At 40.2% G+C, this 23373-nt stretch overlaps 1 protein-coding gene across 5 annotated transcripts in view; it reads left to right on the top strand.

Moving 5' to 3' along the window:
• The window catches only part of ITGB6 (integrin subunit beta 6), an 89675-nt gene that overhangs the window by 18817 nt on the left and 47485 nt on the right, over positions 1-23373 (top strand). For all 5 annotated transcript variants that reach the window (XM_025404652.1, XM_025404648.1, XM_025404651.1 and 2 more), the window contains 3 exons: positions 5935-6100; positions 7341-7502; positions 10745-10840. In XM_025404652.1, coding sequence (XP_025260437.1) covers positions 5935-6100; positions 7341-7502; positions 10745-10840 — 424 coding nt within the window. The remainder of the gene's footprint in view (positions 1-5934; positions 6101-7340; positions 7503-10744; positions 10841-23373) is intronic.

Below are 23373 nucleotides of genomic sequence, written 5' to 3'. Positions count from 1 at the left end.
AGCCTCCCAAGTAGCTGGGATTACAGGCATGTGCCACCATGCCCAGCTAATTTTTTTTTTTTTTTTTTTATTTTTAGTGGAGACAGGGTTTCACCATGTTAGTCTGGCTGGCCTCGAACTCCTGACCTCAAGTAATCCACCTGTCTCTGCCTCCCAAAGTGCTGGGATTACAGGCGTGAACCATCGTGCCTGGCTGAAGGATTTTTTAAACATCATTTGATGTATACTGTGGTGTCTTTTGTTTTGTTTTGAATTTACACCAATAGTGAGTTCATTGTCGTTTTTCAAAAGAGGAAACTGAAGCACAAAATGCTGGAATGGGCTGGGCGTGGTGGCTCACACCTGTAATCCCAGCCCTTGGGAGGCCGATGCGGGCAGATCACCTGAGGTCAAGAGTTTGAGACCAGCCTGGCCAACACGGCGAAACCCTGTCTCTACTAAAAATATAATAATAATAATAATAATAATAATAAGCTGGATGTGGTGGTGCATGCCTGTAATCTCACCTACTTGGGAGGCTAAGGCAGGAGAATCATTTGAACCCAAGAGGCAGAATTGCAGTGAGCTGAGATGGCACCACCACATTCCAGCCTGGGCAACAGAATGAGACTCCATCTCCAAAAAAAAAAAAAGAAAGAAAAATCCTAGAATGGGCCAGGTGCAGTGGCTCACGCCTGTAATCCCAGTACTTTGGGAGGCTGAGGTGGGCAGATCACAAGGTCAGGAGATTGAGACCATCCTGGCTAACACGGTGAAACCTCATCTCTACTAAAAATACAAAAAATTAGCTGGGCATGGTGGCGGGCACCTGTAGTCCCAGCTTCTCGGGAGGCTGAGGCGGGAGAATGGCGTGAACCCAGGAGGGGAACTTGCAGTGAGCTGAGATAGTGCCACTGCACTCCAGTCTGGGCGACAGAGCGAGACTTGGTCTCAAAAAAAAAAAAAAAGAAACGCTAGAATGAATTTCCTCTATGTTCACACACATAAACATATATGAGTATACGGTATATAGTTTCTTATTGCAAACATAATAAGCCTATGTGAAAATACAGACAAAAGTAAGAAATGGAAATCATTTCTAACCTCAGTCAGGAAAAGATGATACTAATGCTTTGGCATATGTAATTATAGTCTTATTCTGTAAATATTTATTTAAAATTTTAACAAAAAAATTGAAGTAGTACTTCTTTATATTGTGTTTCATAATTATTTTGCATTTTAAATGCAAATCTCTTGTTATCTAGGGGCCTCAAAATCAAGTAATTTGGTGAAAGGTGCCTATTTCTTTTAATTGCTAGGCTAAAAAAGTAACAGCAAAATATGAACATCTGTTAGAAAATGAACTCTCACCTGTAATCCCAGCACTTTGGGAGGCCAAGGTGGGCAGATTGCTTGAGCTCAGGAGTCCATGACCAGCTTGGGCAACATGGTGAGACTCTGTCTCTATAAAAAATACAAACATTAGCTGGGTATGGTGGTACCTGTAGTCCCAGCTACATGGGAGGCTCGGGAGGCTGAGGTGGGAAAATTACTTGAGCCCAGTGGCGGAGGTTGCAGTGAGCTGAGATTGTGCCACCACAACCGCATTCCAGACTGTGCGACAGAGGGAGACCTTGTCTCAAAAACAAAAAAAAAAAAAAAAAGAGAGAGAGAGAGAGAGAAAGATAGAGAGAAAAGAAAATGAACTCTGAACAAAACATGGGCAATCTCCAGTCAAAATTCCCTGGCGTGCGCCATCTCTGATACTCTGTTTTCCTTTAGCTCTCCTATCACATGAATTTCTTTAGTGAGTTAAATTAAAATTTCATTCCACTTTCCGAAGGCACAGAGTTCTAGTAAAATCTACATAGCAGATAATTCTAACCAACGAAGATGCAAATCTCTCACAAAAAGATCGGACTGCTACTTCTGTGGATCTGGAAGATGCTCAAATGTCATTTCAGTATGGTATGAACCAGTAGCCCCAAATAATAGATTAAATAATTTCCAAGAATAGTTAGGTCCCAGGCACAACGGTGTACCTAACATGATTACATACTTTTTATCTCATATGATCGTCATGGCAACTTTGTGGAATAGGTATTATAATCATTCCCATTTTATGGAGGAGGACACTGAGGCCAGTGGTGTTGAATACAGTGATGCTGTATTCTTTGCCAAGTTGAATAACTTGCCCAAATATAGATAACTGGCCAGGCACAGTGGCGCACACCTGTACTCGTGACACTTTGGGAGGCCGAGGTGGGTGCATCACTTAAGGTCAGGAGCTCGAGACCAGCCTGGCCAACATGGTAAAAACTCCATCTCTACTAAAAATACAAAACTTAGCTGGGTGTGGTGGCGGGTGCCTGTAATCCCAGCTACTCAGGAGGCTAAGGCAGGAGAATGGCTTGAACCTAGGTTGTAGTGAGCCGAGCCGAGATCATGCCACTGTACTCCAGCCTGAGCAACAGAGTGAGACTCCATCTCCAAAAAAAAAAAAAAAAAAAAAGATAGATAGATAACTGTTCACTCTTTTTATTCTAAATCCAATGTATTTTCTACCAGCCATAGCTATTTGAAGTGCTATAAGGGCAATTAAGACAAAGGCTGCATTATTGTCATTTAACAAGTTAAATATTTTGAAAAAAATCAGGCTCCTTCCTCATATCACACTTTAAAAATGCATCTTATATTTGAAGGTGGGAAGAAGTTTGTCTGCACCAAAAGTTTTAAGATATATATCCAAAAACATCATGAACAAAATTAAAAGACAAACTACAAAGAAAAAAGGTTAATATTTTAAAGAAGGTTCTTAAAATTAAATTAGAACAAGAAATTTAGCAAGGGATATCAGCTAGCAATTACCAAAAGAAGAAATACACAGTGTTAATAAGTAGAAACAAGCACTCAATCTTAGTAATAATAAAATGAAAATTAAAACTAACAAATACCATTTTTTGCTAATCAACTAGTATAGTTTAAAAAAAAAAAATGATGCCATGCCATACACTAATACCACAGAAGGCAATGGATACAAACTTTTTGGAACAGTCTGCTAATATGAGTCAAGAGATAACCCAGGAATTCACAATCAAAAAATTTATTTTAAGCAAGGATATGAAATAGTTTGTAAATATGTATGTAGAAGGATCACCATATTATTTAATTACAAAAATGTTCAAAATAAATGCTCAGCAATAGAAAGATGATCAAATAAACTATGATTCATCTCACAACAATTACAATTTATGTTTTTGATTCTTTTCTTTACACTTTCATGTAAAACCCCAGTTTTCTTCAATGAACCTGCCTTATTATTTTAATCAGGAAAAAACATTATTCTAGAGATATCATGAGCCAAATCCATTATCTGTACTTAGGTCTGTTCTAGACTGTGTGAAGTGATTTATTTAAGAAATGACACTCATGTTTATTATGCATTAACTCTGAAAAGCTCATCGTGCTGTATTCTTTGCCTATGTGATCTCATTCAAGTCTCATGACAACCCTGCTAGGTAGATACAGTCTGTGGTCAGCACTTTAGAGTGTCAGTGAAACCTGATGAACAATATTAAAAATAAGAGAATAAGGTTGCCTTCTGAGAGTTAAAGTTAAACATAATAATTAGGAAAGGAAATATAAAAATTACCTGAAAGCGACAGACTGGCCCCTGGACCCCATAGACTACATGTCTTGATGCAGCTGAAAGGATAGACAGGCCTAGTGGGCTAGGGCAGGGCAGAGAAGGGGATATCACAGAGGCCAGTGTGGGCCACATCCATCCAAGAGCCTCAGCCAACACACTTCCAGAGCTTCCAGTCCCTTTGGTTGCGAGAGCTTTTCAAATTTGTGTTAGCTGAGGAAGCAGACTACAGATGGGGGAGGGGTCAGATGTGACCAAGAGCATCCATTCTGGGGTGGTTGCCTTGGGCCATCTTGGACTGTGCCATTCAGTGCTGGGGTCCTCCAGTTCCCCTTGTTCTGAAGCCTGGGGACACATCCAAACCTCACCTGCTTTCAAGGAAAGTCTACTGATAGGAAGAAAATGATGGTACTCACAGGCACCAGCATTCTGGTCCCAGTGAGAGCATCCTTACTCAGTGTGAAAGAATCCATGATCACTCTGATCTATCTGTACACACAGTTAATTCTCATTATTCATGGTAGTTATGTTCCAAAAACTTGCCCCTAGCAATGAATTATCGAATATTGAATCATTGCTCCCAAGGAAAATGTAGGGTTAGGTTCCTGTGAGACTCTGGCTATCACATTTTCATCAACAAATCACTACACAACCTTATTTTATGTGTGCTTCTGTTTAGAGATGCTGTATGTAATAGATCTCATTGAATTATAAACATTGAACTCCATACAAAGGCACTGTAACTCATGTCTGAATGAAGCTTGTCTCACACAGCTTATTTTCTCCATGAGACACATCGCAGCCTTCTTACACTTAGGAACACTAAACAGCATTTCAACATTATGCTTGGGGGCTATTTTAAACAGTGAAACCATCCATGAAAAGCATAAAAATGCAAGAAAGGTAGCACCAAGTAGACAGTGAAAAAGACACTGACTTAGAGTTGGAGGCCTGAAATAAGAAGGCAGGGCACCACTGTGTTTGATTCCAGTTGGGAATGTGCACATAGGGAGATGCTTTGTTTTGGGTTTTCTTGTTTTGTTTTGTTTTGTTTTGTTTTGCCTGTCTACACATGTCCACAAATGATTCAGAAAACTCTGCAAGTATTAATTAGGGAGTTACAAATAAATTTTAGCAAGTAGGTGAATTCACAAATATAGAATCTGTGAATAATGAAGATCAACTGTATACCTCAGGCAGATTAACTTGATGAACTGAAGCCTAACATTGAAAAATGCACCTTCTCGTGCTGACAAAGTAGTCTACTGGACCTGCAGAGCCAAGGCCCAGGCCCCACATGTGCCCATATTAAGAATCAACCAGTTCTTCCCCAGGCAGCACATCATTCCCTCACCAGGGGCTATGCCTTTTTGTCTCTTTGCACTTCTACACCAATGATTCTCAAACTTTAGCATGCATCCAGGCTTGGTACAACACAGGCCACTAAGCCCACCCTCAGCATAACTAACTCAGCCGGTCTTGGGTAGTGGTTCAGATTTTGCATTTCTAACAATTTGCCAAGTGATGCTCATGATGCTGGTCTAGGGACTTCAGTTGGAGAACCTCTCCTCTATACGATTATCCTCATTTTAAAATCCAAAGCTCAGGAGTGTTGAGTAACTTGCCCAAAGTTTCATGCACAGCTAGAAACTTGCTTTCAAAATAAGATGTGGCTGAACTCATGATCAGCCCTTTGTGTTCTACTGTAATATCTTTGGTGCAGATTTCATCGTAATGTTGTACTTTAAGTAGTGGTTTTATTTCTAGGTTGGCCTATTCAATCCCAGTAGAGTTGGACTCTCAAACCAAGAATGCTACTACAATTGTTGGGCCCTTGGCAGGCAGACCTGGGAGTACAGGAGGGAGCAGAGAAAAAAGAAGACAGGTTCCTCTCTTGTCTTGCTACAGGGTGATTCATACTTGATGACAGCCTGAGATATTAGAATACAAAGGAATTGTCATTGTATAAACTTAGTGGTGAATTTTGGTTGGGAGCCCATAGAAGGTAGTGATTACACACACACACACACACACACACACACACACACACACAGGAGTCTGATCACCTGATTATCTGTTATCTGAGTTTGAGCCAGTGCAGGACACACAATAAGCTCTAAATAAGTGTTAGCTAATATGGTCAACATAGAAAGGGTGGGGGATGATGTCAACAACCTTAACGGTGAGATTCATAGCTGAGTTACAGAGTCAGGCCCTTTAGAAAAACTAATCTTCATTTAAGAGAATGTTGCTAAGCTATCAGATCCATTACATTTCATCAATAATATTTTTGCATCTTACTTTTGCAGTAGTATTCCATACTTCTGTTTACCTACATTTGGATTCAAGCACATTTTGCCATTGACAAATGATGCTGAAAGATTCAATGAAATTGTGAAGAATCAGAAAATTTCTGCTAATATCGACACACCCGAAGGTGGATTTGATGCAATTATGCAAGCTGCTGTGTGTAAGGTATGCTGAAGGGAGTGCTGTTTCACTCTGTTAACATAAAGTTCATCTCTTATTAACAATTCTACTTCAAAAAGATTAACTAATTTCCTTTCCTTTGATCTCTAAATTTCTACATTTTGTATTTTTCTTAAAATACACAATGTTTGCCAAATGTTTAATTAAATCATGTTGAAATGGGGACTGTTCTTTATGCCTATGATGAATAATCTAAAAACATTGTGTTGGGAAAATTTAGTTGAAACAATAGCTATGCATGATTAATTTTCAAAGATCAAGATCAGATTAGTTTTTGGATTAATCATGGTAAAAAAAATCAAGAGTAGAACATTTATTTTAAGAAGTTAAAATGCTCTGAATCAGTATATGTCCATACATATGACTACATAGCTATTGTTTTGAACCAACAAAGTAAGCTTTGGAAGTGTGCTGTCTCTACAACATCACAGGAACACTGCTTCTCCTTTACTATCTGACAAATATCCACAAGAATGATTCCCTTGTCTTTAGGCAAGAGCCCTTCATGGAAAATATCAGGAAATAAACAAGGCTGAAGCTCCTAGAAAGTGGGAGGACTAGGGAATTAGAGGAAGAAGGAAAGGAATAAGGTGGGATGGAACAGCCAGGATGCGTTTTTACCCAATTGGTTCCTGAACTAGTATTAATTAAAGGGGAGGGCTTTACTAAACACCAACAACAGACAATTTTAATTAGCAGGACCTTGGGGCCATACTTTCATAAGCAATGCTTATCCTTGTATTAGGTTTATAATTTTTGGATGACATCATTAGAAAGAGAAATATGTGCTTAAATGCTGGGTAACATTTTAATGAAACAGGCTTACTTTGAGCCCCTTTAACATTGCATTTTCATGAGTTTGGCTTCAATTTGGATTTGGGACCATCTATGACCTCCTCTGCTCAATTTTTTGGAGAATTGAAAGCTGGATAGTAAAAATAATTTAACTATGTAAAAGTCAAGATCAACTGAATACTGATTGTAGTGGAGCTATGCTTTTCTGAAGCATAAATCATATGAAAATGTTATCCAGGAAAAAGCAAATGTCACAGAATTTCATGTTTTATTAAAAACATTAATATTATCAATTCACAATAGATAAAAAGGCTAAAATAGACTAGCAATATTATTTTTATAACCTAAATGTGTCCCAGCATAATTGATCCACACTCAATAAATGCCTGCCTCCCTCCAGTATCACACAAATGTTTGTTTCTCACTGTAGGAAAAAATTGGTTGGCGGAATGACTCCCTCCACCTCCTGGTCTTTGTGAGTGATGCTGATTCTCATTTTGGAATGGACAGCAAACTGGCAGGCATCGTCATTCCTAATGATGGGCTCTGTCACTTGGACAGCAAGAATGAATACTCCATGTCAACTGTCTTGGTGTGTAACCTGCACTCTGTACTGTTTTCAGGGCTATAAGTAGGAGAATGAAGCAGCAACTGGTGTAATACATGTGAAATAACTCACGCTTGGTGAAAGCCGTGCACATTTTCTAATTTGAGATTAACACATTGCCCCAGTTCAATTCTCACCATCCTTAGAGGTTCCCACCGGAGCATAGGTGGGCAGTGGGACATGTGGGAAGCTGGATGTGCTATGAATCCCATGATCCCAGAACCTCCCCAACCTCTCAAAAAGCCTGGTGCTGGTGAAGCAATACAGGCAGCTCATTCTGTTCTCAGCCACGGCCTCAGAAAGGAGGGACCCAAACCAGAACAGTAACCATGTAGGATTTGCGGTGAATGATGGTCCCTGAATCATGCCATGCTTTCATGTTCCATGGGTAACAACTAGTCAGGTATGGCTTGGTTGGTGCTTATTAACCTTTGGCTTATTTTTTATAATTTATAAAATGCTAGTGACATTCAAAGAAAACAACTGACTTTCGTAAAACCAGGAAGAAATTTCAGAGCTCTTTGGACATGCATGATCTTCTCAATAGACCCCTATATACCCAACCGCTTTTCCTGAACAGACCATGAGGCTGCCATGCTTTGCACATGTTATTCCCTCTGCCTGGAATATTCTTCCCTCCTAGCCTGCTGAGAAACTCTTCATTATCCTTGAAAAGCCAGCTCAGTCATTACTGTCCCCAGAGAGCCTTCTTTGACCTCTGGTAGGCTCTGAAGCAATCGTCTTTCCCTTCAGTTGCATATGCAGATGTGTTCTTGCGCATCTCTACGTAGAAATACGTTTTCTTACATCTCTCTTTCTTGCGCAATCCTCAGGGCCAGGCCTGGTTTATTATCTCTGTTTCCTGATAGCACAGTGCCTAGAACACAGTGAGTGCCAACTAATGTATGAAATAGAGGCTGGGCGCATTGGCTCTCGCCTGTAATCCCAGCACTTTGGGAGGCCAAGGCGGGCAGATCACGAGGTCAGGAGATCAAGACCATCCTGGCTAACACTGTGAAACCCTGTCTCTACTAAAAAATACAAAAAATTAGCCAGGCACAGTGGCGGGCACCTGTAATCCCAGCTACTCGGGAGACTGAGGCAGGAGAATGACGTGAACCCGGGAGGCGGAGCTTGCAGTGAGCCAAGATCGCACCACAGCACTCCAGCCTGGGAGGCAGAGCAAGACTCTGTCTCAAAAAGAAAGAAAGAAAACAAAGAAATAGATTTGATTTCTGAAGCAGCAATCTGCGATTGTCATATTTTCCCCATTTAACACTTGGGGAAATATGGTACAGAGAATTTAAGTGACTTCTTAGAACAATGCTGTGGAGGTGTAGGTGGGGGAGAAAGAGAGGGGGAGGGGGTGCAAGAGGAGAGAAAGAGGGAGACAGGAACCTAGAATTCTAATGTCAATTGGAAAGCTATTCTCTAAAAACTCTTAACAGTTCATTACTCACTACTATTCCTTGACCTAAATTTCTAAATTTCAACATGAATATTTTCCCCAAACATTTGATCAGTAGTATTCCCCAAATGTGTATATTCTTTAATCACATACTCTGCCTTTTCATATTACAATATCAGTGAGGATAGCCACATGTTGTCTTTTAGTCAGTGAGGGGCAAGAAACTGGAAAATTGATCCCCTTTTCATTACCCTTTTCTTGCAACTTTTCAAAAGCTCCACAAAAACTCCATTTTGAATGAGGCAAGATCATAAAAGCTAACACTACCTATTGCCTAATATGACCTTCTCAGCTAATAAATGTTCAAGTCCTTCTTTCTGAATAAGTTGAAACAAATCCACAGAAGCCAGAGACCATATCTATGCCTGTCTGCAACATAGCCCCCAGGTCCTCTGAGCACTTCCTGTGTACTCAAAACTTGGGCCAGATTCCTCAGGCCAAAAAAATAATACAAGGTGGTTCCTGGCCTTGAACTTACAATATGGTTGTGGGAATTAAACCAACAGATCTGATTTAAATAGAAAACCAGCTTCGCTCACCTACAAAGGGCTATGTGGTGTGATCCTGGCTACACACTAGCACAGCAGCTGAGGGGTGTGGTAACATGTGGAGATGAGGAGAGACTGGCACTGGAGGGATTTAGGCATCAGCATAAAGGATTTGTATGAAGTTAAAAAGCAGAGGAAATGGATACAATTTGGTATCTCTATTAATAAAAATCCAAATGTGATGGAAATCACATATGACACAGCAATTTGCAGTTGGGTAATTTACTGCAGTATTTTAGGCAAAACTACACTTTTCTCTCAACTTGAACCCTATGCCTAAAGAAGACTTTAGATGAAAATCCTCCAGTAGTACTGAGAATATGTGAATATTCCATATCAGTGTACAGGAGGGCTTATTTATCAGTGTTCCTCCCTTTGGCTGACTTCTGTCATAATCAACATATTCTTAATTTAATTGTTAGCAGGCTAGTACCTCACTTGAGTTTCCTCTTTGTACATTATTCACATTTAGATTCATATAATGGGCAAATGCACATCATGTTTTCCAAACTTGAAAAGTAAAGTCTATATTCAAATTTAAAAATTAAGCTTCTTTTATTTTTTGTAAAGTACTCATATCACTGAGAATGAACATGCCAATGGAACAGAAGTACAATGTAGTTCTCAATTGTCCTGTGAAAAAATTGCAGGATTCCATACAACCAACTTGTGATATTAAAAAGGCAGTCAAACCAAACCCAAGGATTAGTACAGGAATGTCATAGTATGTCATACCTCAGCAACCCTCATTCCACCTCATCCAATTCCAATAGGAGTTTCAGAGCTACAAGAGTCACCTCAGTCACGTATATCATAGTCCAACAGCCCCTCCCTCGACTGTAGCATCCCTAGCCTGCTGGTAAGTGTCACTTAGAAGGAAAAGAAATGTTTCTCTACCCTTGAAAATATGACACACTGTTAGTCTTTAAATAAATTTCAAATGGTCTTCTTAGAAGTGGCAGACCATGATACACCACATCAACAGGAACTGACTCTTAGGACTTGATTGGATTTATAAGATTTAGAAAAAGATTATTAAACCAACTACGTGAATAATGCTAATTGTGTATTTGTTTACTTAGAGTGATAGAGCTATAATGCCTGTGAGCATTGAAATGCCAAACTCAGAAAGATATCTTTGAAATCAATATTCCTTTCTTTATTTACATTATCTTATTGAGATGATGCAAAATTATATATGTTAATTTTAGGAATATCCAACAATTGGACAACTCATTGATAAACTGGTACAAAACAACGTGTTATTGATCTTCGCTGTAACCCAAGAACAAGTTCATTTATATGAGGTAAGCAAAAATATCTCGGGAAATTCCTTCAAGGAGATTATGTGACATGAAACTTTAACATTAACTCTGTGAGTTTAACACATGGGAAGACCATTAGATAATCATTAACACATACCAAATGTACTGGGCGTTTGGCTAAGTGGACTCATTTAGTGCTTGCAATTTAAATTGTAAACACCAAGGTGCAGTAGGGCATGGGGAGCAGATAAGGTGGGATGAGAAAGACTGAGTTAAGGAAATGAAACAGGTAGATTGGAGGAGAGTATCAACAAATATAGGACCACCTATCTAAAAGAAAATTTATTCTCTGTCCCCTTGAATTATTTCATCTGATGAGGGAGTTAACAGAGAACAGAGAAAATCTTAAGAGTGGGAGGAGAATTGACTTCACCTTCTTTGGCATTTGCAAATTAGATACTTAGAAAAGACACACACAGAGACACAAGCTATTGAGAAGTGGAAAGTTAAAGGAAAAAAACTTGTTATATGGGGCCAAAAAATAATTTACCCCTTAAACCAGCTGGATTGCAGCTCAAGTGTTTGAATGGAAGCACCAACTGGAAAAAGGGAACGGTTTCATTAGATGAAGTGCTGTCCCCAAACCACTGTGCAAACTGCAAAAAAATACAACATATGCACATACAAAAGGTTTCTGTGGTTTTTTCCCAGCCTAGGAAAAGTAATATGTCAAACGCCCTGAATTGATTTACTCCTAATCTACAGTTTTACAGAGAAGTAAGGAGTCTTTAGCAGGGGCCCTAAAAATAATGCAGAGAAATTAAATAGTCTGTGCCTTCTGTGCAGAAGCGTCAAATGCTCCTAAATACAGAGTTTGATCTCTCATTCCTTTTGAAAGGACCTCTTAACTTGCTTGGTGACTTCACAGGGCTTCTGAAACTCTCAGATTATGTCACAGAAGGCTTTGATTAAATGCCACTCACTACTAAGGACGGTACAGCCCCATGAACTTGCATCAGGTTCTGTAGAAAGGATCCAGCAGGAGATGCTATCTTGCATTTTGAATGAGAGGAGGGTATTGTACTCCCAGGTGAGATTGCCTTCTGCTGCAAACCAAGGAAGTTCCTTGCAATCAAGCTCCATACTTGAAGCCTTTGTTCTACACAGAGACCATGTGGGTTCACCTGATCTGGGCATTTTCTTCAGGCTTTTTAGTATGTGATATTTGTTTCCAGTGGTTTTAAGTAGTAGAGTTGCAGTTGAGACTTTTTTTTAAATACCCCCGAATACAATAGTGAGTCTATTCTGCCTTTGATCCTTAAGGCTAGTGTGAGAGGACCCTGGGGGTCACAACACCTTCTCCACAGCAAGGCTCCAGTTTAGGAGTGGGAGAAGGAGTTGCACAGGACTTTTCTTCAAAGGGGAGTCTAGGGAATGCGATTGATGATCATGAACATAGACTTCCATAACTCACTTTGGTAATAGTCTTTAAGACTCACAACTCATTTATACGTCTCCCCAAAACCGCTATTAAAAAGACAGAGGAAGATGAAAAATCACTACATGGCAAAACAGAATCTGTCGGATTTAAGCTAGTTGCATCCATGATTCCCCTGTTGCAAGGGAAATGATCACTTCCGAGGAAAATGCCAGATTAGAGCCTGCCTCTAATGTAACAGCAGGACATCGATTTTGCCTGTCTTCTAATCCCATTATGAGGTGAATTTATGTTCTGTCATGATCTGTGGTCTTTACCATCCAGCCTTCACTAAATTCAAAGGGACATTTTCAGGGGGTCATATGACAGTCCAGGTCAGCCACCCGCTCTATGACTCTGACCATTTCATTGTTTTATTTTTATTTTGATGGGCTCATCATTCCATCTGTATTAGTGGGGGCAGGCAGCAGCCTGGCCTAAAGATAATAACAGCAACAGTGCACGTCCTTGAAGCCTTCACGCAGCATGAAAATGCTGATCTTCCCTTTTATTGATAATGAAAACTGAAAACGGTCCACTAGTGGCTTGTGTTGCCTTTCAATTCACATCTTTTAGGAGTCCTGTGTGTGCAGGAGTCCTGTGCAATTTGATGTTTGGATAACTGTGATATAAGGAACGTAGCTACTGAAGAATCACTGAAAAATAAAAACCAGTGATAGAATAAATAAAGCGATTAAGTGGTTAGAGCTCATGAAAATTCCAGAAGGAAAATTATTTGCCCGAGTTACATGTTAAGCATAGTTACTTGCCTGCACAGGCAGCACAGGTTTAGGTTCAACGAAGGCCCTGTCTGCAGAAAATTAAATTTATGTTGCCCACTCATGGAATGCAGGAAAAATGACTGTTTTTTAGTAATTGTGGTAGGATGCTTTGGACTGCCCAGGTGTGTAGTGTGCCTGTACATTGTTGTAACAGAGATGAAAGGTGAAAAGCATAAAGTAAGCAGTTTTGCCTTTAGTTCAGTATGACTGTAGTGTGCACCCAGACTCCAGCCAACAGAATATTTTTGAACAAACTTATTATTATGAATAGTTTCCTGTTTGTCCAATTATAGGGTTCAAAAGATAATGATGATAATAGACTGAGCAGTGGGTAGTATATTACATTCTAGAGCTAACTACCATTTTGAATCAGGATTCAATTACCCAAGTTAAAAAAAAGTGTTTATATTTCCTCTGTTATTTTAAAACGTTTACTGTTAATTTTACGATAGATAGTATCAGGCCACTAAACCTTAACTCTCTTATTTGAATAGTTTCTCTTTTCTAGTGAGCTATTGAGATAAAAAGCAATTAAATCAATATTCTTTATGATGTTGTCGAATCTTATTGTTAATCACTGTGGGTTATTTCCAAGGCTTTAAATATCCTATATCTATTCAAAATACTTACATCTGGCTTGAAAGATGACTTTAGTGAAGTTAATAGCAATAATTATTATATGACCTGGTATTTGTGTGTAATGCTGAAACACAGCAATTAGAAAGTAAACAAGAAGTATACTGGTACTTCCAGTTTACTCACTAACTTCTGTGACCACTGATTAATATCTCTTGGCTATTAGGACAAAGCAATGTTTCTAAAGCCTGAGAGAAGGGGACTACAAGCAGGTTTTTATGCAGCCAAAGGGACCTTTCCTCTGGAGATAAAAACCCCTCAATCATTAGCTCTTTGAGGAGAATAACAGGTCTTACTCATCTGTTTAGGCCAATTCTCGAAGCACAGTAGATTCTCAGTAGCTTTTGTGAAGTGAATTACAAATTGCAATAAAAGCACTTCATCTTTTCTAAAATTGGGTCAAGAGAAAGACTTGGAGTTTTGCATGACAAATACTTGTTAAGATTGAGGAAGTCCATGTGCACAGAGCAAGGGGTGTCACCTGACCATTGCCAGGACCTTCTGCAGCTCTGGCTGTCCCTTCTTCCATCTCTCCCACATTGGACGCAGATGGCAATGAGGAAAGAACACTCTGCCATCAGTCTTAGGACCAACATGTTGGAGAAGCTCGCAGCCTTCTAGCAGGCCATAAAAGGAGCACCCTGAGCAAGTACACACCTGATGACCATTAGATCTATAAACAAACATAAAGAGCAGCCACATATGCCATGAACCTGATGTCCTTGCGTGGCTTGTGGAGATTATCCACCATACGTAAGTTTCCATTTTTCAGGAATCAATAACCCAGCTGTTATTTTACCTCTTCTTTCTTCTACTTGGTTCTTTTGAGCTTTTCATTGCAGCAAGGGAGGAAAAGAGGCAGAGAAAATAGAGAAAGAAAATAAACATTGGACCCCTTTGCTATTTGTTAGCCTGTTCTATTATTGTTTCGTTTTATAATGTTCCTGTTGGAAAGATCAAAGCAATTTTGCTCCAGTGGAAATCTCTTTATCTCTCTGGCCTCAGTTTTTAGAAAATAAAAAGACTGGGTGGGAAGACTTCCAGCCTCAACAGTCAATGACCTTGATTCTGGAGGAGGGAAATTACCATGAATTCCAATGATCTCCACACAAATAACAAAGTTTAATAAGCTGTAATGTAGCTAATTTTAGGGCACAGTCTAGATATTCTTTATCCTATCAATCTCATTCTGTAGTGGATGGAGTATTCCAAACTTATGATTTTAGTAAAAACAAAATCATCTAGGAGTAAAACGACAACTTCTGGATTATAAGACATCTCCATGGAGGTAATAAATTGCTCTTTATTTAAGTGTAATGGAAAGTATTTTCATTTCTCCTTAACTGATAGTATCTGGGAACAAAGACTGAGGAGGGCCAGCTGCCTACACTTTCCTCATTAATGAAAACATCCCTTAGAGAGGGAGGATTTGGAAATAAACCTTATGTCCTCAGATTATCAGTCAGAGTTGTTTGGAGTATTTTCCAAGCTAATTGATAAATCTTAATCATGAAAAATCATCAGTTACTCCTTAGATCACACATAGTACTTTTCTTCTAAAGAACTCAAAGCCTCATAATTGAGAAAGTAAACACAAGAAAGAAAAAGGTACAGGTTTGAAGCAGGACCTTAATGAGATGCCTGATTAAGCCAATACTTGCAGAAATATAAAATGAGATTTTTTTTTTTCTTGAGACAGAGTCTCACTCTGTTGCCCAGGCTGGAGTGCAGTGGCATGATCTCAGCTCACTGTACCCTCCACCTCCCAGGTTCAAGTGATTCTCGTGCCTCAGCCTCCCGAGTAGCTAGGATTCCAGATGTGCGCCACCATGCCCAGCTAATTTTTGTATTTTTAGTAGAGACGGGGTTTCGTCATGTTAGTTCACCAAACTGATCTCAAACTCCTGGCCACATGTGAACCACCAACCTCGGCCTCCCAAAGTGCTGGGATTACAGGTGTGAGCCACTGTGCCGGATCTAAAATGTGATTTAAATAATGCAAGGTCTAAATGCTTTGAGATTTACACAACACACAGGATACCTAGCGTATCATTGAAACTAAGATGCTATGGACTGCATAGTCATTCATCCCTTCATTTCTCAAACATATCATGAGTACCTCCCGTGAACTAGGCCAAAGTTTGTGACTATAGAGGAGAATAAGATGTAGTGCCTGACTTAAGAAGTCTCAGAGAGCATCAGCAGACTTGTAAACTAATATTTTGCCTAAAAAACAGAATGAGGGCATTTTAGAGTTGTGTTCTGGAAAGAGACTCCAGCTGAGGGGTCAGAGTTTTCATGTCTGTCAATGTTTTTACTCTTTTCTATTCACCATCTTTCTTATAAGGAGCAGCAAATTAATCAGCAACCATAAAACTGCTTTTGATGCTAACAGTATCACGGTGTTTGGACCAAGTCCTTCACTTTATAGGGGTGAGGGCTAGAGATGATATGCAACTATGACTATGATAATAATAGTGTAATAGGGAACGTTTGTCGAGAGCTTATTAGGTGGCAGCCTGGGGGTTCAGGATTTTGCACTCATTTTATCATTTAAACTCCCTCTTATGGCTACAGAACCCAAAATAGCAAAGCGAACTGCATGTAAGAGCCAAGATCTGAACCCAGATAATCTGAATCTACAGTCACAATCACTGAGGTAACTCACAATTGAACCTGGGGTGCTGTAGTGAAAAAGCAGACCACTAGACCACCAGAGACGCAGACTTTAAAATAAAGTTACCACCTTTTCTTTTTTTTTTTTTTTTTTTTTTTTTTTTTTTTTGAGACAGAGTCTCCCTCTGCTGCCCAGGCTGAAGTACAGTGGCACAACCTCAGCTCACGGCAACCTCTGCCTCCTGGGTTCAAGAGATTCTCCAGCCTCAGCCTCCTGAGTAGCTGGGATTACAGGCGTGTGCCACCACACCCAGCTAATTTGTATGTTTTTAGTAGAGACAGGGTTTCACTATGTTGGCCAGGCTGGTCTCGAACTCCTGACCTCAAATGATCCACCCACCACGACCTCCCAAAATGCTGGAATTACAGGTGTGAGCCACTGCTCCTGGTCAAGTAACCAACTTTAAAAAGTACAGAATCCAAGGGTGGAGCAGAACTGCCTGACAGCTAAACCAATAGATGAATTCCCTATTAATTGCAGAGTGCTTTAAGATCAGGAAATACTTCATGCAGGGTTCTTCCCTATTGCTGTTAATTTGGATGAAGAGAGCAATTTAAAGATGCATAGACTTGAAAAAAGAGAGACACTCGGATTCTGCCCCGTGGGTTGTTTAAGCTCTGGGTGGTAAGAACAGGCCACACAGCTAGGGAATATTATGCGTTGGGTCAGCATATTTAAAACAGCTACGATCTATGGTAATCACAATCTATGGTTCCAATCAAAGTGAGAAATTGGGGGCACGTGGTCTGACCAAGACTATAGGTTTGTTATGATCATACAGTTCAAGCATATGGAAAAATAGAGTAACATAGTAAATACCCAGACGGGCGCAGTGGCTCATGCCTGTAATCCCAGTACTTTGGGGGCTGAGGTGGGTGGATCACCCGAGGTCAGGAATTCAAGAGCAGCCTGGCCAACATGGCAAGACCCCATCTCTACTAAAAATACAAAACATTAGCCAGGTGTGATGGCACGTGCCTGTAATCCCAGCTACTCGGGAGGCTGAGGCAGGAGAATCACTTGAACTTGGGAGGCAGAGGTTGCAGTGAGCCGAGATTGCGCCATTGTACCCCAGCCAGGACAACAAATAATAATAATAATAATAATAATAATAATAAATAAACACTCACATACTTATTGCCGGTTTTCTCACATTGTAACATTTTGCTACCATATTTGCTTTAGATTTTTTAAGCAAATGAAACATCCCAGATCCAGTTGCATGCTGTGTAACTGCCCAACTCTGGTCTAGTTCCCCTCTCCTTCTACAGAGGTAACCAGTATCCTGAACTTAGTATTTGTCATTCTCACATTTGTTTTTTGTGCTATTAAAAATGTGTGTGTAAGGCCGGGCGCGGTGGCTCAAGCCTGTAATCCCAGCACTTTGGGAGGCCGAGGCGGGTGGATCACGAGGTCAGGAGATCGAGACCATCCTGGCTAACACGGTGAAACCCCGTCTCTACTAAAAATACAAAAAACTAGCCGGGCGTGGTGGCGGGCGCCTGTAGTCCCAGCTACTCGGAGGCTGAGGCGGGAGAATGGCGTGAACCCGGGAGGCGGAGCTTGCAGTGAGCCGAGATCGCGCCACTGCACTCCAGCCTGGGCGACACGGCGAGACTCCGTCTCAAAAAAAAAAAAAAAAAAATGTGTGTGTATATATATAAATATGTATCTATATATGTACATCCATAACTAATTATGTAGTTTTGGCTTATAAGCTTAATTTCATGCTGTACATGTTATTTTTACCATTTGCTTTTTGACTGAATGTTATATATTTGGGGTTTTTAATTATATTTTCTTATTATGGTGAGATACATATAACATAAACTTTACATTTTAGCCATTTTTGAGTGTTAGTTCTGTGGCATTAAGCACTTGAAGCACTCTGCCATTTATAGATAATTTATCTATTGGTTCATCTGCCAAGTATTAAAACATTGTTAAGCTCAATGCTCTGTTTTTGAGGCTTGTCCATGGAGATACGTATAGCTATAGTTTACTCCACCCACTGCTATGCACGCTCCATTCACAATATTATGGGCAATGTGTTCATTCTGCAAGTGAGGGCGTCAGGTCACTTCCAATTGTGCAGCATTACAAATGTTGCAGCCATGCACATCTTTGCACACATATGCTCTATTGAGGAGTGAAATCCCCAGGTTGCAGGGGAATAGCATCTGTAATTTTACTGAGTTTGTCCAAGTTGCTTTCCAAAGTAGTTTTATCAGTTACTCTCCCATCAGCAATGTAATGTGGAAGTATGGCCAAAACAAAACAAAACTTTAAATTATTCTTTTTTTGATTATAAAACTAATATATACTATTTGCAAAAAGAAAAGTGAAGAGCAATACAGAAAACCCAAAGATGAAAACAAAGATCACTCATAAACTCACCACTCAGACATAGCTAACACTGTTGACATTTTAGAGTAAGTTTTTCTGGCGGGGCATGGTGGTTCATTCACGCCTGTGATCCCAGCACTTTGGAAGGTGGGTGGACCACTTGAGGTCAGGAGTTCGAGAACAGCCTGGCCAACATGGTGAAATCCCATCTCCACTAAAAATACAAAATTAGCCAAGTGTGGTGGCATGTGCCTGTAGTCCCAGCTACTTGAGAGGCTGAGGCAGGAGAATCTCTTGAACCTGGGAGGTGGAGGTTGCAGTGAGCTGAGATCATGCCACTGCACTTCAGCCTGGGCGACAGAGTGAGACTCTGTCTCAAAAAAAAAAAAAAAGAGTAAGTTTTTCCTATTTTCTTTGCATATATTTACACACTTAGACTAACTGGTATAATATTGTACAATTAAGTATGTTCAAATTTTTTGAATGTTTATATATGTATAGTCTTATAAAGGCATACAAATTAAATTACGTGTAGTTATACATCAAAATTTTTATTGATGAGAATAAGTATATGAAATCAAAATCATCCTACAAAATTCTGAGCCTATAGTTGCCATACTTACAGGTGTCTACTTTTAAAATAAAAGCAAACTTGTCCTTTCCCACCAGCAGCCCAAAACCTGCGCAAGTACTGCGTTTTTACCTCCTGGGTCACTTTTTACATATTCACATAATACTTAGTTACTTTTTTACATTAATAGGACCAACAAATTATGTCTAGTTTCATTTTCTTATGCCTGAAAGTGCCCCTTTGGTGAAGACTTTGACATCTGTGAACAAAACTCCTGTCTTTCAGCTAACTGTTGAAAGCTGTGTAATTCCCCTTCTCCACTTTATCTGGGTCTCACAGCACAAAGGGACTCGTGCCTAATTCAATTACCCATGTATCCTCTAAAGCCTCTCCTATGGTTGCGGTTGGCCACTCTGTGTGAGGCTGGACCGGACTGTAAGTTTGAAGGGAGCTCACCCAGCTTGTATCACTATGCCGGAGTCTAACAGCAACCAAGCATTTTCCACATGGCATAGCCTTTGAAATAATCACATATGGCATCAAGGCACAAAAGGACAAGTGAAACTGACAGCCCCCTGGACATCAGAAGAGTTTAAGAGTATTATCTATTTTCATTTTATGCCTGATTATCCAAAAAAGCCCCAAGTATCCTACCAAGGGACTAGTATTAATGATAACATAGTTTAATATTTTGTTGTGTTAGCAGTATTGAATCTTCAGAAAGTAAACAGAAAATTTTGGAATCATAATTTGTTGAGCTTGAACAGTTGAGGTAATTATTTATGAATTCAAGGGTTGGCACACTTTTTTCTATAGGGTTTTCAAATTCAGCACATAAAAATCCAGGAGATCCAGTTAAATTCAAGTGTCAAGTAAGCAACAAATAATTATTAGTATAAATATGTCCCATGCAATATTTGGACCACAGGTACACTAAAAATTTTGCATTGTTTCTCTGCTTTCCAATTTTTCTGAGCATTCTGTATTTTATCTGGCAGCCTATCTACAAAGGGTCAAATAATAAGTTAGGCATTGTGGCCACACAGTTTCGTCAACTCTCATTGTAGCATGAAAGCAGCCATGGACAATACGTAAATAAATGAGCATAGTTATTTACAAAAACAAGCAACAGGCCAAATATGGCCCGTGGGACATAGCCAATCCCTGCCTTTGTTCGTTCATTCTACAAATATTTATGTGTTTTCCATGTGCCAAGCACTGGACTAGGCCCTAGGAGTATAGAGGAGAATAAAAAAAGGCCCTGTTTTGTCCTCGTGGACTAGTCGGGGGAAATAGACAAGAAACAATTAATGAAAAACAACCAATTACAACTTTTAATAGTGTTATTGAAGAAATGGAAAAGAATAGTGTGCAACCATGGACCATAATTAAGGGGGAGAAAGTGAGACTTTCCTTGGATAGAATTTTCATGGAAGGTGCCTTTCCAGAAGTGATAATGAGGAAGCCAGCTGAAGGCTGAGGAGTTTTCAAGAGGCAAAGGCATAGGCAAAGGCATGTGCAAAGGCCCTGAGGTAGCAAAGGACTCAGTTCCCAGTGAGCTTGAGAAAAGGAAAAAAGGCCAGTTGGCCTGGAGTGAGTAGGGGTAGAAGGAGACGGAGTAGGAGAAGTAGGCAGAAACCAGACCCTTCAATCTTGAAGGCAGTGGGAAGTAAACAGGGTGCTATTCTGTGGGTGGCAGGCATCCAAAAATACTTTTGTCACTGGGTATAGATGTCACAGGTGTATAACAGGCTGAAAACCCTGGATAAACTGTGGGTATATAGATTTAAAAACCTAATACCTTTATTTTCCAAATCACTACAACCCCTCTGATAGACTATTCTACACCAGCAGTTCTCAAACTTGGGTGCTCATTAGAATCAGGTAGGGAGCTTTACTAACAAACCCAATGTGTAGGCTACACCTTGATCCAATTGAGTCAGTATCTCTGGGGCTGAGACCCAGACACCAATGGTTTTTGCTTTTTTTTCCCCCTTTTTAACTGGTGTATCCAATCAACCTGGGGGATGGGGGCCTCTTAAAATTCAGACTCTCATTCAAGAGGTCTGGGCTGGGGCCTGAGAGTCTGCATTTCTTTGCTTTTGTTTTCTTTTTTGTTTTTTTTTTTTTTTTTTGAGATGAAATCTCACTCTATTGCCCAGGCTGGAGTGCAGTGGTGCGATCTCAGCTCACTGCAATCTCCGCCTCCTGGGTTCAAGTGATTCTCCTGCCTCAGCCTCCTGAGTAGCTGGGGCTACAAGCGCACGCCACCACGCCCAGCTAATTTTTGTATTTTTAGTAGAGACAGGGTTTCACCATGTTGACCAGGATGGCCTCTATCTATTGACCTCGTGATCCACCCGCCTTGGCCTCCCAAAGTGCTGGAATTACAAGCGTGAGCCACCATGCCTGACCAAGAGTCTGCATTTCTAACAAGCTTCCAGATGATGTTGCTGCTGTCAGTCCACAAGTCACACTTCGAATATCAAGAGCTGAAACCTCTTTTGCAGTCCTTGCACATACACCTACTTGCTATTTTCTCATCTCCTTCATTCCCTTCCTACTAGTCATCCTTCAAAGTTTTATTACCTGCCGTTTGGCCTGCAAAGCACATAGGCTGCTACTGAACCCCACATCGCTTCCTATTTTAAAAGAGCTTTCTAAAGCTTTGGGACTTGAATTAGTCAGCAAAGGTCTGCAATTCCTCTCCAAAGGCAAGGTAATCTTATTAAGAGAGGATCTGAAGTATCCTTAGGAACAAAATACTCATTGCAGCCTCTTGTTCTCTAAGTCTCCATTCTCCAATGCCTCTCTGTACATTTGTTTGTCTCAGAACAGTCATGCACGGTGGGTCCATTTGTCTTCCCTTATCACTCTGGTTCTGCTGCCGAGCACTTGCTCAGCTGTGTGCTCCAGCTTCTTGGCTGACAAGATAATTACATTCTGGGCAGACTGGGAGAAAGAAAGGTAGTGCTCAAAAGTTCCGATGCTGACTACCTAGTCATTGCTGGGGCAGACTTCAAGATCAAGCACCTGATCTAATTAGCACACTCCCACCGCTACCTGCCTGCCTATGGAATGCTGACAATTGAAAGCCTGAAGGCAAAGCAGATATCATGCAATCCAGAGACAGACATTCATGCTACCCTTGTGCCAGGAACAATTACATGTTCTTTTTGGAATCTTGGGTGTCCTAGTAACACAGTTGAGCCTGGGGGTAAACTTTTGCATAATACTAGAAGCCCTGCATTTACTGATAATGAACCTGAGAACCAGCAGAATAAAACCCCACAAGAATGAAAGACCTCACGGGAAGAAAGCCTTCTGAAGAAGGACTCATTTCAGCAAACCCAGTCCGCCCCTAGCTCTGGAAGAAGCACACGGCTCCATGAAAGCGAGGCTTTGCCAGCAAAGAGCTGGTTTTCTTTGACCAGATAAGTAGCACAATACATTCCGCTAGGAATTTTTTTTTTTTTTTTTTTTTTTTCCTCTGTGCTTTTGCTACTTCCTACATTTCTTTCAAAATCTAGCCTTTGAGTTTGAAAGTCATTACAGCCACAACCCTTTTTCTCCTTTTCTTTTTGCTCTGGGTAGAAAAGTGTTCTATAATCTCTAAATCCTTATAATAAGTGTTCTATAATCTCTAAGTCCATATAGAGACATAGGCATGTGTATATATACATGGCATTATTATCTTAAATTTCTAATAAGATTCCCACCCTCACTTGCTGCTGGCATTTGCACTAGTTTCTCTGGCAGAGGCCTGGTGGAGAAGAGTGAACAGTGGCTATAGAGTCAAGACCTATTTCTACCATGTATTCCATCTGTGACTGGACAAGGTACTTACCTGTCCAGTTAAAACTAAGGCTTTAGGTTAAAGAAATCAAAAGAACCCTAGTCCAGTGTTATGGGTTGAATCATGTCCCCCTCCCCCTTTAAAAAATATGTTAAAGATCTAATGCCCAGTACCACAGAATGTGACCTTATTTGGAAGCAGGGTCATTGTGGAAATAATAATTTAATAGGAGGTCATATTGGAGTAAGACAGACCCTTAATCGAATATGACTGGTGTCCTTATATGAAGA

Source organism: Theropithecus gelada, chromosome 12 (assembly GCF_003255815.1).
Source record: "Theropithecus gelada isolate Dixy chromosome 12, Tgel_1.0, whole genome shotgun sequence".
NCBI lineage: Eukaryota > Metazoa > Chordata > Mammalia > Primates > Cercopithecidae > Theropithecus > Theropithecus gelada.
The sequence above is the reverse complement of the archived record's forward strand: the minus strand, read 5'-3'. Positions and strand labels throughout refer to the sequence as shown.